The sequence below is a fragment of the Daphnia pulicaria genome, chromosome 2 (assembly GCF_021234035.1).
Source record: "Daphnia pulicaria isolate SC F1-1A chromosome 2, SC_F0-13Bv2, whole genome shotgun sequence".
NCBI lineage: Eukaryota > Metazoa > Arthropoda > Branchiopoda > Diplostraca > Daphniidae > Daphnia > Daphnia pulicaria.
In genome coordinates this window covers 10,208,515-10,220,244 of record NC_060914.1, presented here as the reverse complement: position 1 = coordinate 10,220,244, position 11,730 = coordinate 10,208,515, and the positions used below count along the sequence as shown (strand labels likewise).

Below are 11,730 nucleotides of genomic sequence, written 5' to 3'. Positions count from 1 at the left end.
CCAAAAGTGCGGCCGGCATCGGAGATCTTGTTAGCCCATACACACACTCAGTTGCGTCAATTGTGTTGTGCGTGAGTGGCTGCCGCCGAGTGCATTTCTTATTGACTGACTGGGGTCGGCAGTCTTTCAGGTTATAGATTATGTCGAATGGTGGAGGGAGACTTTGCTTCCAGTCTGACGGGTTGGATTACGTTTCAAATGCGTCCAAAAGAGAACGAGCTCTTGTGTAAGCAAAACTCTTGTCAGCGGGACATTGACGTGCTTGTATATCTACTCTCCAGACAGCTGTTAGGATCGGATGAAAGGAGCTCAAAGGCGTCAATCCTTGTCGACCAATTGTCCGCACCGACTTCCCCCCCCAAAAGTCCTTTCAATCCTTTCAGTCCCGAAAATGGCCACATCCAAATTACCGGAAAAGTGTTGGTTGCACTGATGGACGCATCACGAAGCGATTTCCAGGGTACCGCCGGAGAACACACGTTGATGTATCATTTCCAGGGGGGATCGAGCGAGTTCCGTTGTTCCAGACAAGGAAAATCTTTCCGTCCAAATAAAGGCCGACAATTGCATCGGTTGCCTTTCCAGTCGGTTGGATCGTTCAGAACAAATCAGATTATCTCGTGCGTGTGCTGACACTGCACGCCGATTTCATCCGGAAGATTGTAACTATGCAGGGTGACATGGACGGACGAAATGACGCTAGCAATTCCGGTTCGGGGGGGTTTGTTGGAATGACATTGGTGGAGATTGGATGTGGCAATTAATTGACATACTCGCTGCTGATGCATTTTCTCTGGTATTTGCCCCCCATTCCCCCTTCTGTTGGATGTCCATCTTGCGGCTGTTTCGTCAGTCAAGACGTTTGATTTGAAACTGCGAGGGGATTTAGAAAAAGGATGCGCATATTGATTTTGGTTGAAATGAAGGAATCTGCTTAGTTTCTAATTATACTGGCTCAAGTATGACAACAATGAATTGTGAACGAAGAAGCAGGAAGGGATAATGAGAATGTGCTGAGGGGAATATAAAACTAATTAGCACATGCTAATTTTCTCTGCAGGGATAGAACAGAACCCCAATGTCCAGATTTCGTGTGTGTGTTGTGTGCGTTTTAGGCATAGCTATTTGCTTATCATGCAAATGACACGCAAGAATTCTTCCCCATAATTATTTGCTTACCCCACCTCTCAATTTGAAACAAAATGGCGTTTTAGTCGCTTCATTTCCTATCCAATTCCCGCCTATTCCTATAGCCGTAGGCAGTTGGAAATGTAAGATGGAATAAATGTAAATAAGCTATTAAAAGTAAAATAATAGCAGTGAAATTGATTGGTCTTTAATCTATATGAAAATATGGTTTGTGACACACACGCCTAGTTTAGTTTTGTCCGCGTGCACCTCAAACATCTTAGACTTTGGTCTGGAACTAAAAAGTGTTATGTTTTGATGTTGGAATCATTTCGTGTGAAACTTTAAATCTAAATGAATCAAAATGAAAAGTTCCGAACGAAAGTGTGTGTGCATGTCTCCTATTAATAAAAAACTTGAATTAAATGAAAATTTCTTTCACCGCAAGAAACTTCTCAAGGTCGTCATTCTGTTCTTTTCCTCCATGCGTTCAGTTGGCGTCTTGGTCTGGCCCTGGTCACAAGTGTTTCCTCTCAGATTTTGAAATTAAATTAAGTGTTATTCGATTTAATGAAGATTTACTTAAGTTTATCATTTTACTGCCACGGAACTTAACCAACAAGGTTAGTCTAATAGTTCGCATGGTGTCAGCTACCTTGTTAGATTAATCTAGCGAACGAACGAATTCGTTCGTGTTTTTTGTATTAATTAGTTGCAATGGTGTCGTTTCATAGGCTTTATTTTATGCTTATCACTAACAGAGCTCCTTAACCCTTCCACTGCAAGGTTAAGTTTTGTTTTGATTCATTGTGTGGGTAAAGTGGACAGAAAATTTGATATCGGTCCTTGTTTTGTTTTTTCAAAATTGATTTAATGATTTGTGGTAATATTGATTGTCAATTCTGCATTCCAGCAGAGTGTAAACGTTAATTGAATCACTGAAAATAATTTCAATCCCTTTAAGTGATCTATACTGCGAATATAACATGATTTTATTTGTCATATTTGCAAAATGGCACACTTGTCCTATCTTTTGTTCTCCATTCGTAGCTTTTCTTTACCAGTGGGAACAAGATTGTGCCACTTATTTAGAAAAAGTTGTTCTCAAGTTGCCAATGTTTGATCTCTGAAGGTGTATTAAGCGCCCCACGTTTCTTACGCCCAAAGCTCTGTATTTACTCAATGAATTTCAGTTTTGCTGTGTTCAACACTTAACGTGTCGTAACAATTTTCAGCTACTTTGTCCATATAAAAAGATAACGGAATTTGTTTAATCCTTTTCTTCGATAGGTGCTGCTGGCTATGTAGATGATGTACACATTCTTTTTTTTTAAATTACTATTGTCGGTATACTACTATATATTTTGAAAATGTATCCTTAATTTCTAGGACGTGGATGGATGGAAGAACATTTTCAGTAATATTCTTTTTGTATTTAGTTGGGTCTACATGGAACGGTAACCAATGACAAAGAAAAGCTTTTCGATCAAGTTCTTGATATTTTACGAGTACCAATTTAATAAGATCAATTATTATTTCAAATTTATTATGTTACAACTAATACCACAGTACAACATCCATAAATGTAATCTAAATGTGTTATCTGATGCAATCTGAAATTCCAATCAGCAGCAAATTTAATTTTCTCTGTTTATTTGAATGAAATTGTTCAGGAACGCCGGTGGGTTTCTTCAAGGTTTAAAAGCCCCAACTGCACATCCGCACGAGCCAGGCAACTTGAATTTTTCGATGGTGAAAGGAAATGCGTAATCGCTGGGATTGAAGACCAAAAAACGGTGGAAGATGTTCTTCTGGATGCATTTGGAATCGTAGCAGGACGGGACCAGTGGGCAGACAGTGCCAACAACCACGTCACATTCCTCAACTCGAGCCGTCTGGGTGTATTTGATGCCGTAGGACTCTACTCCATTGACGATGGTCCGCCACTTGCCTTCGACGTTAATGGCCCGAAGAGGACGGACGTACTCGGTGGAGCTCGGACAAAGGTAAAATTCGTCACTCAGTTTATCCAATCCGTCGACGGAATTGTCTGTGTTGGCCAGTTTATCTTTGTAGAAAGCTAAAACGCTTTGGTAGTGCTGGTTAAGTGCTTCTCTAACTTCTTGATGGGGATATTCCGAGTCTTCCAGGCACCAAGACTTTGTAGTGTTTTTGGCGCAGTGCGGAATCTCGGCTTGCTCGAATTTTGTCGGAGCGTATGAAGGTTTATTGTAGCTGGGATCGGGAGAGCTATAAACTCCAACCAGCAACGAAGTAAAAATCTGTGTCCAAATGAATAGGAAGTAATAGAAGAGTTATTATTATTGATGCACACAAATTTATGTTTGATTTTGTTTTGTGAATTAGAACTTACTAATGAATTGATAGACATTTTGTGACAAACAGCTAGAAAATTTTTGGTTGTACAGGCTCCAGTCTGGTTAGAAAACAACTAATTCAAAATAAAAACTAAGCGCGCTTTATATTGTGCCCTGCCAATACCGCAAAAAAGTTCCAGTCGCTTTCACTTTCCAGTTGACTGATATAATTTCACTAATTGGGAGATTAAGGTAAGGTTCGAAATTCTATGGTAAGTGGCTATGGGCAGATCACATTTTGAGGTTGTGGTTAAGATCAACACGAAACAAGTTGGACTGAGATGAATTAATTTCGATTATTTGACCAATTCAAACTTGGACAAACTCATTAATGAAAGCTAATATTTCAAATGGGAACAAGACAGGTTCATTAGTGAAACTCAAATTCGAAATTTTGATATTTTGTAAACCCCAAACTCGAAAATACCACAATGGAGATCTGGCGTTGATCACCGATAGATGTAAATGTATAAAACCCTCGCCTGTTGTGAGTAATCTGCATCAGTTGAGAGCTGACAGTCAACAACTCAGTTTGTACACTTTTAAAACCAGTCACACTTTATCAATTTATTAAAAATGAAAACCTCATTGGTAAGTTTTCAAACTTTTTAATGAAGATTCCTTCTTTAATTACAAGATTTTGATCTTTTGTAGTTTTACTAATAATCAGTGTGAATCACATTAAAATTCTAGCTATGTTTGGCTGCCGTATTGGTTGGAGCTGTTGCTGTGCCGGAGCCGGATGCTGATCCCCAAACTTATTCAAAATCTGCCTACCCAACAGTTCCGTCCGATAACTGCAACCCTCGCAAGGCACCAAAGTGTTCGGAAAACAGCACTGAAACTTTCTGTCTCACAGACGCTGAATACCCCGAAAAAGAAATCAGGGTAAGTCCAATTTTCCATATAAATTTTATCTTATTATTCCCAGATAATTAATTAAAATCATTACATGCTTTCAGAGTGCCATCAAGTACGACCCGTTGGTGCTGCAGAGGTACTATGATATTGCCAAACAATCGGCCGACAACTTGGTCGATGGACTGACATCTTTATCGGAGAAACATTACGACTACTCCAACTACACGGGCAAGACTTTCGAGAAGGCCAACTGGATTGGCGAGGAGGGATACATTTGCCCCAGCAATGTCCATTACGCCCGTCCTCTGCGCGCTCTGAACGTTGACGGTGAATGGCGTGCCATCATTCAAGATATTGCCTGGCCGGGATACACGCAGACCCAGCGTGTCGAGATTTGCTTGTTCTCCGGCTCCTCTTGCCGCACTTTGGCTCCTTGCTATGGTAGCAAATGCTTGCAAAAGTACGTCTACCAGCGCATGTTGTCCTTCGATCCTTGCGATGCCAAAAAGGGAATTTTCATTGACCTTTACAAACTGCCATCGGCTTGCTCTTGCCACATTCCCGGTAAACTTCATTGAACCAACGATCCCTTATAGATAATATTAATCTTTCCTTTAATTAGCTTACAATTTTTCTCACAAGTAACGAAAAGCAGCTACGTCTTTTATTTACTTGATAATTACCTTCTTTGTATTATAAGGTGAAAATGAAAATTTGTTCATTGAATAATGACGTGTCTTGTCAACGTATCGAACTGGTAAAAGAGAAATTAATAAAGCGTTAACTCACGATGACGTCAGCCGATATTCGGCCACATTTTCCTCAATTATCGATGCTGCCCCGGGTGCAGCCGTTTGGTGTAGGAAGTTGGTATACATACTTATTCTTTTTAAAATGATATACAGCTTGGCAAGTGTTTAAATTTACCGTTATCACTCTGCTCCTTATTACGCGGACGGGAAACTACCTCACCGGTAGTCAACTTAAATTCTACCTGTTTTTCAGTTAGTAGTTGATAAGCTGGTTATTTCGATTTCATGCAAAAAATTTTATTGGCAGAAACCCAGCTAACTATTTAAAATTCCGTGCATAATTTTGGTATAATCGAACCAGTTCAATCATTCGTATATAAGGATAAATCTCCTAACTCATGATTCGTGAATAACTGCTTTTTTCCCAAAGTAGGCTACCGGCTATCTTGAGCTAATTTTGGCAAGCGACGCTAAAATTTCATTTCTGGTAGAAAAAGACTCAGAGGAAGAGGGAGAAAAAAAAGGTTGAAAGACTACGTCTTTAAGTGTCATAGAAGAAGCGAGTTTCGCTGTTGTTTGTGCGTAAAACTGCCCGTGGCATTCTGTGACTTGTACGGTGTTTCTCATTTAATTTTTTTTTCCTGCTTGACTGGGCCACCAAAATATGATCGTTTCCAGAATTGTGAAGTGCTTGTGCCGAGACCTGCTGCGCGTCAGTCTCTCACCGTGTTTGCTGCAAGGCCGTCGTCATGATTTTGAGTCGAAGGCTCGAGTGTTTCTATTATTTGTTAACGTTGACCGCAAATATTTTAGGTGAGACCAGCTACACTACAGTGGGCCATCACGCTCGTGGGGTACTCAAATATTGGCGAAGGACGGCGGAAGAACAACGCGCCAGACTGTTTGACCTTCTACCCAAAAATGTTGAATCCTCCTACACACCAGTACATTATTCAATTTCAAATCTTCCAAAAAAAAAGTTTCGCTCGAATCGCGCGTGCAGTGTTCTAATTTCAGTCGGAATTTCTCTATTATACACAGCCGGAAGTAATCAAGCACCGCGGGTACCCTGCTGAGGTTCATCACGTGACAACAGACGACGGGTAGGTCTGATTTACATACATTTTATTTTGTCTGATTGAAAGGAAAATTGCCCCCTTATATTGGACGTGGTGATTTTAAATCGATTATGTACCGTTCGGTGCTCTACAGGTACATTCTGGAACTTCACCGAATACCACCTAAATCGTCCAGTAGGCCTACTAATAGGAAAGTCGTGCTTCTTATGCATGGGGTCGTGGAATCTTCCGGTACTTGGGTCGTCAATCCATCTAGTCGTTCCCTCGGTAATTATATACATCATTTAAATTAAACCCTCAAGATTTAATTTCGGTGAAACTTTTTAAAACATGTACCGGACCAAATAGCCATATTATTGGCGGCTCAGTCGTATGATGTGTGGCTCGGTAATTTCAGAGGCAACCGATATTCAAAAAGTCACATCAGACTGAGTCCTAAACAAGCCCAGTTTTGGAAATTTAGGTACGAAAGCTTAAACTTTTGTGAATTTATTATTTAATTGAAGTTATTTTTTCATCATCAGTTGGGACGAAATAGGAAATTATGACATTCCTTCCTTAATCAATTATATACTCAAGGAGACGGGACAGTCGAAATTGTCTTACATAGCCCATTCGTTGGGATGCGGAGTGTTCTTCATCGCCATGGTCAAGCATCCGGAGCTCAATGCTAAAATCGATATAATGGTTGGACTTGAAAATTGAAAAAAGATTGAACTATAATTACGTAATATTTTAATCCTATTCTATTTATTGACCAGATAGCCCTTGCACCACTTTCTTCGTTTGCTCATTTCACTACCCCTCTATTTCGAATTTTGACTCCGCTCAGTAAACTAATTCAGGTAAAAATCAATAATTTCAAACATTGTCCAATTTGTAAAAAGAAATGTATTTTTAGGGTATCCTCAGGATGACTCGGACTTGGGGAGTGCTTGACAGTGCAGGGATCCCTGATCTCTTATATAACATCGTATGCGATCAGACATACAGTCAAGCGAGGTTTTGTAGAAAACTGTTAAACGCGATAGCTGGACCGAATCCGGATAACATAGAACTAGTAAGACTTAATTAAAGAAAAAGGATTACATCTAAATGTAAAGAAAAATAAAATTTTTAAAGGAGTTAATCCCTCTGGTGGGATCCAATTATCTTCAAGGAACATCGGTACCTGTTATGGCTCAATTCGCTCAAAATTATTTTGCAGGTCAATTATGTTTTAAAAACAGAATAAGGCTCAAATCGCGCTAAAAAAAAATCAATATTTGTCCTCGTTATTTGTTGGCGAACAGGTGAAAGATTTCAGGCATATGACTACGGATGGAGAGGCAATTTGATGCGCTACCGATCCTTCAAACCAATGGAATATGTCCTAGGAAAAGTTACAGCTCCGGTATCCTAAAACAAAGCAAATTATGCAATGTTTTTCACAAAATTGATATGGATTCTCATATTTTTCAACATCAAACAGGTGTACGTCTTCTCGGGAGGAAGTGACCGAATTGTCACTCCACTGGTAATAAAAACGAAATTGTCATTTTACGTAATACGTAGTAAAAGTAATAAAATGTATCAAATATTTCAGGACGTGGATTGGCTTCTAACGCAGCTGGGAAATCTGAAAGGCTCTACACGGTTAAGTGATTACAATCACGCCGATTTCTTATGGGTAAAGCGTTAACAAGAACGTAAATTTTAACATTATTAAATTATTCACTTTCAATATAGGGAACAGATGTCAAAGAAAGGGTTTACGATAAAGTATTTTCTCTTTTACCGCCTCCCTAAACTCAGTACTTACATTATTTCCATTAACTGCTACATTTCCTGTTCAGTTTGTACATTTAACAATTATTTCAACCAACAAAGTAACTTCATTCGTAATGTTAAATTTATTCATTTTTCGAAATGGAATGAAATATTCAAAAGCAAAAATAAATCGTTGTATATATACTTTTATTATTTAAAAAATTAATCTTGATATTCTAATTCAGTGACAAACTTCAGATCAGTTCCAGCTAAATTTTTCTCTATCCAAGCATCGATCCGGCTGTTCAACTCTGGGCTAAAGTGATTTTTCCAGTCTCCCGTTTTACCTGCGCCAATGAAAAATACCAGAAATTGAAAGTAGCCGAAATGGAATGCAAGAGCTAATGCAGCTTTTGCATAACTAAGGTATTTTGAGTCTCTATTCATATTCTGTTTACTTACCTTTACGGATAAAGTTTCCCTCCTGGTTAAAAGCGCCAGTCTTTTTCCCCGATTCATTATTGACAGATTCGTTTGTCTTAAAATTATCGAATTTCAAATGCTCCGTCAATTTGACTAGCTCTTCTTCGCCAAGGGTTTTTCCAAGGAAAGCGGCCACCTTCTCGATTTCTCCACGTAAATTCTATTACCATGACACGCATAACGTGATTTTAATATTCTTCGTTGATCAGAATAAATAAGCGAGAACTTTACCCTCTTCATATCCTCGTAGAACATGAAATGCATGTTGGGATGATCACGTTTCGACCATGCTTCCAAAATGTGGGCGAAGTACGGCGCATTGAATACTGGAACGAGCAGTGAGAAAATTCTATTACGAGTTGGTTAAGGAGAGCAGAGCTTTTTTAATACCTTCGTCATCCATGAAGAATTCGGCGAATTCATCCATAGTTCCCGTGAATCCATGCAACTTAATCAACTTGTGGTGGAAGTAATAAGACACGATCACATCCTTTGGATTGCGGGCCACGTAAACAACCTGAATTCAATCAACAATTTCAAGAAATTTAAATTTTAAAATTGGTTTTTTTGAGGATAATTGGGAATACCTTGGCGGTGTCGAGCAGAGTAGGAGGAAGCAGGTACATCGGCATATGCGGTCGAATAACTCGGGGCGACGGAAGTTGTTCTACCTTGTCCACATTCATAAACATCTCTCTCATCGTTTGCATCCTGGTGCTCAAATAAGGCATCCTGATAAAACAAGTTAATTAGAACATTTCCAAGATGCAGGAAAACGGATTCTTTTTACTCTAGGAATGGAGTTCGTAAGGTAAGCCCCGTTTTGCCGGCTGTTTCGTAATCGCAATTATTTTGTAGCAACCACAGCAACTCGCAAGTCCATGTAGTTCCTGTTTTGCATGATGGTGAATTTATTGATTTATTAATTTAATTGAGATATTATTTTACTCACCACATTTAGGAAAAGTGAGAAGCCAAACGTCTTCGCTCCTCGGCTTCATTCGGTAAATCTTCTCGGCGTGTTTGGCATAGGTGGGAGATGTGACAAATCCGCCCGGTTCCATCCGCGCAAGACCTTCATCGTAACCGGTAAATAATTCCTTGAAGGATTCGGTGAGGGTTTTGGGTATTGTGTGGTATTCGAATTTCCAGCTCTCTTCCGACATGGTTGCTATGCGCGTTTCAACCGACTCGAACACACTGACTGCACTTTAGTGGGAAATTTTGTCGTTATATTGGATCCTCTGCTTTCTATCTGTTATACAACACAGCTTTCTCTTTTTCCCCTGTGATTTTAACTTGGGCCCACTTTGTATAGGACTAGCAGCGCTCACTATAAATGAAGATAAATGTCATAAACGAGAGAAAGTTGCGGCTTTCGGTACTGGCGACGTTAGTGAAAGTGACAGCTAGTCAGCACCATCGTCAGCATGACTCGCATCCTTAGTTACTTACATAACGTTTGGCATTAATTGAATTTCTCGCCATCTGTATTCGTAATTTTCAACTATTCAAAAAGAACCAGAATCGAAACGGAATTTGAATATAATAATAATAAAAAAAAAAAAAAAGTAATAATCCAGACAGATTTAATATTGATCTTCAGTTACTATTCCCAAAATAATTAGCAGAACCATTGAAAAAAGGAGTCGAGAACTTTAGTCATAACTGCGGTCATCATCTCTTTCTGAAAAGTATATTTAAGATAACTGAGGAAACAAACAGATAAAGGGGAAAAAACTAAAATAAAACTTTGCCTAGTCGTGCGTGACATTTTACTGCCCCCAAATGAAGAAAAGCGATTAGGAAAACTTATGTCAGTTCATTTATTTCTTGTAGTTACGAGTTTAATGTTTTTTTGTGAAACAGAAGATAAAAAATCTGTATAATTATTTTTTGCAAGCTGTCAAGACTATGAAACATGTATGATGATGTGCTAGGTGGAAGAACAATTTAGTGTTGAAGTATTGATTGTTGAGAAGCTACTTCACCTGGATAACCTGTTCCCCCGCTCTAAACTCGATGCAGCGATCTTGGGCACAAGCGGTTTATGTCGCGCTCGTCAAGACTTAATCGAACTCGGACATCAACACTTTCATCAATGACCCAAGTGTATATTCCAAGTCAGCGTTTCCAATCTTTGTATTATTTTTTAAACTAAAATTTCCCTTTTTTTTATCATTTGGTAGAACGGCGGTTGGTAGAACTTTCGCTATCCTCCTCAACCAAATTAGGTCACAGTCTACAGTCCTGTTAAATAGTCTTAACGATTCCTGGACTCCGCACTGCGTTTTCATACAAGGCGTAAGATTAATACGCTGACAGTTTACAACAAAAAGAGGAGAATTGCGATATTCTTTGTTTGTAGTGAAACTGGACAGTGGCATGTACAACAGGGCCGATTTGCATTCCGCCGTTGCAATACCTCCGAGTATACTCACAGGTACTACCTACTTGAATTTTTCACTTTTAAATTCTTGCATGAAATATAATGAAACGCAAGGAATTGAGGGTAACACTATGCTATGTCATTAGCTGAAAATGTCATGCGTCATTAATCATACGAGCCCTTACTCTCTTTAAAGAGACCCCTTACAGAAGAATATAACGCTTTGTATTCTTGGCAATCTTTTCCTATAATAATTCTTTAACTTTACTTACCTACTCATCTCTCACTGTCATGTGTCAATGTCACAGTCGTGGCTAAGATGGAGTTTGTGCCGAGCTAACCCAATCAGTCCATTCGCCCCTCAGAAAGAGTTCTCAAAGATATTTATCTTTCGTTTTAATGTCTCATATTGATTTTAAGGTGTAAATTGTGAGTTGCGATTTTTTCAATCTCACTTTCTCGGCCCTCTGTTGGGTTCTTGGATGGTTGACTGGTTGTTATCCTGTCGCGTTTCGGGTGCTGTTTAGCTACACTTCTTTGAGAATTGGGAATTTCCTGTCAGCTCTCAGCTGTCTGCATTTGATTTAGTCGCGTGTTCAATGGCGTCATTTGGGGCGGTTCTCGTTTACTGATTGAGTGCTATGGATTATTTTGGTTTCTGGCGTTTCAGATTAGGTGATCTTGTGTTACTTAATCTTTGTTATTGTTGATTACTTACGGATTGTTCTTGTACCTTTGTTTAGGTTATGGAGTTGGTGGTATGAAGTTATTGGGGCATTAGATTTGGATTTAGTATGGCTTCTGAATGAGGCACTTGTGGTTTAGGTTGTCCAATTTACGATACTTGTTACCATTCAGGCTTTTAATTTTTCTTATAGTTAGGTGTACCTGCATCATTCTTTGTTTCATGA

General features: G+C 39.1%; 3 protein-coding genes across 4 annotated transcripts; 2 read left to right on the top strand and 1 right to left on the bottom strand.

Annotated features, from left to right (window-relative positions):
* The first annotated feature begins 1,343 nt into the window (after positions 1 to 1,343).
* LOC124326248 (neurotrophin 1-like) lies at positions 1,344 to 5,696 on the top strand. 2 transcript variants are annotated; one of them, XM_046784969.1, is made up of 4 exons: positions 1,344 to 1,751; positions 2,802 to 3,134; positions 4,200 to 4,394; positions 4,469 to 5,696. In XM_046784969.1, the coding sequence occupies exons 1-4, from the start codon at positions 1,554 to 1,556 to the stop codon at positions 4,943 to 4,945; spliced, it is 1,203 nt and encodes a 400-aa protein (XP_046640925.1). In that variant the 5' UTR covers positions 1,344 to 1,553; the 3' UTR covers positions 4,946 to 5,696. The 2 variants fall into 2 exon arrangements, with proteins under 2 accessions (XP_046640925.1, XP_046640926.1); XM_046784970.1 differs by lacking the exons at positions 1,344 to 1,751; positions 2,802 to 3,134 and adding an exon at positions 3,954 to 4,097.
* Positions 5,697 to 5,761: 65 nt separating this feature from the next.
* Positions 5,762 to 8,017, top strand: LOC124326221 (lipase member K-like). Its single transcript, XM_046784934.1, has 12 exons — positions 5,762 to 6,063; positions 6,161 to 6,222; positions 6,332 to 6,465; positions 6,547 to 6,661; positions 6,723 to 6,885; positions 6,960 to 7,043; positions 7,100 to 7,258; positions 7,321 to 7,405; positions 7,491 to 7,591; positions 7,670 to 7,714; positions 7,784 to 7,867; positions 7,927 to 8,017. Exons 1-12 carry the CDS (start codon positions 5,869 to 5,871, stop codon positions 7,984 to 7,986), a joined length of 1,287 nt encoding a protein of 428 aa, XP_046640890.1. The 5' UTR covers positions 5,762 to 5,868; the 3' UTR covers positions 7,987 to 8,017.
* An 84-nt stretch (positions 8,018 to 8,101) lies between these two features.
* LOC124326353 (sulfotransferase 1B1-like) lies at positions 8,102 to 9,829 on the bottom strand. The gene is made up of 7 exons (XM_046785117.1): positions 9,383 to 9,829; positions 9,221 to 9,320; positions 9,018 to 9,162; positions 8,821 to 8,947; positions 8,662 to 8,756; positions 8,410 to 8,590; positions 8,102 to 8,294 (listed from the first exon to the last, which is right to left on the bottom strand). Exons 1-7 carry the CDS (start codon positions 9,594 to 9,596, stop codon positions 8,170 to 8,172), a joined length of 987 nt encoding a protein of 328 aa, XP_046641073.1. The 5' UTR covers positions 9,597 to 9,829; the 3' UTR covers positions 8,102 to 8,169.
* Positions 9,830 to 11,730: the final 1,901 nt, after the last annotated feature.

Excerpts from the sequence above, each read along its gene's own strand:
- LOC124326248 (XM_046784969.1), top strand. The coding sequence starts at position 1,554 with ATGAAAATTTCTTTCACCGCAAGAAACTTCTCAAGGTCGTCATTCTGT. Across the intron at positions 1,752-2,801 it reads CACGGAACTTAACCAACAAG|GAACGCCGGTGGGTTTCTTC; the intron begins GTTAGTCTAATA and ends GAAATTGTTCAG. Across the intron at positions 4,395-4,468 it reads ACCCCGAAAAAGAAATCAGG|AGTGCCATCAAGTACGACCC; the intron begins GTAAGTCCAATT and ends ACATGCTTTCAG.
- LOC124326221 (XM_046784934.1), top strand. The coding sequence starts at position 5,869 with ATGATTTTGAGTCGAAGGCTCGAGTGTTTCTATTATTTGTTAACGTTG. Across the intron at positions 6,466-6,546 it reads TCCATCTAGTCGTTCCCTCG|CCATATTATTGGCGGCTCAG; the intron begins GTAATTATATAC and ends CGGACCAAATAG. Across the intron at positions 7,592-7,669 it reads TAGGAAAAGTTACAGCTCCG|GTGTACGTCTTCTCGGGAGG; the intron begins GTATCCTAAAAC and ends AACATCAAACAG.
- LOC124326353 (XM_046785117.1), bottom strand. The coding sequence starts at position 9,596 with ATGTCGGAAGAGAGCTGGAAATTCGAATACCACACAATACCCAAAACC. Across the intron at positions 9,163-9,220 it reads TTACGAACTCCATTCCTAGA|GATGCCTTATTTGAGCACCA; the intron begins GTAAAAAGAATC and ends TTGTTTTATCAG. Across the intron at positions 8,757-8,820 it reads ATTCTTCATGGATGACGAAG|TATTCAATGCGCCGTACTTC; the intron begins GTATTAAAAAAG and ends TGCTCGTTCCAG.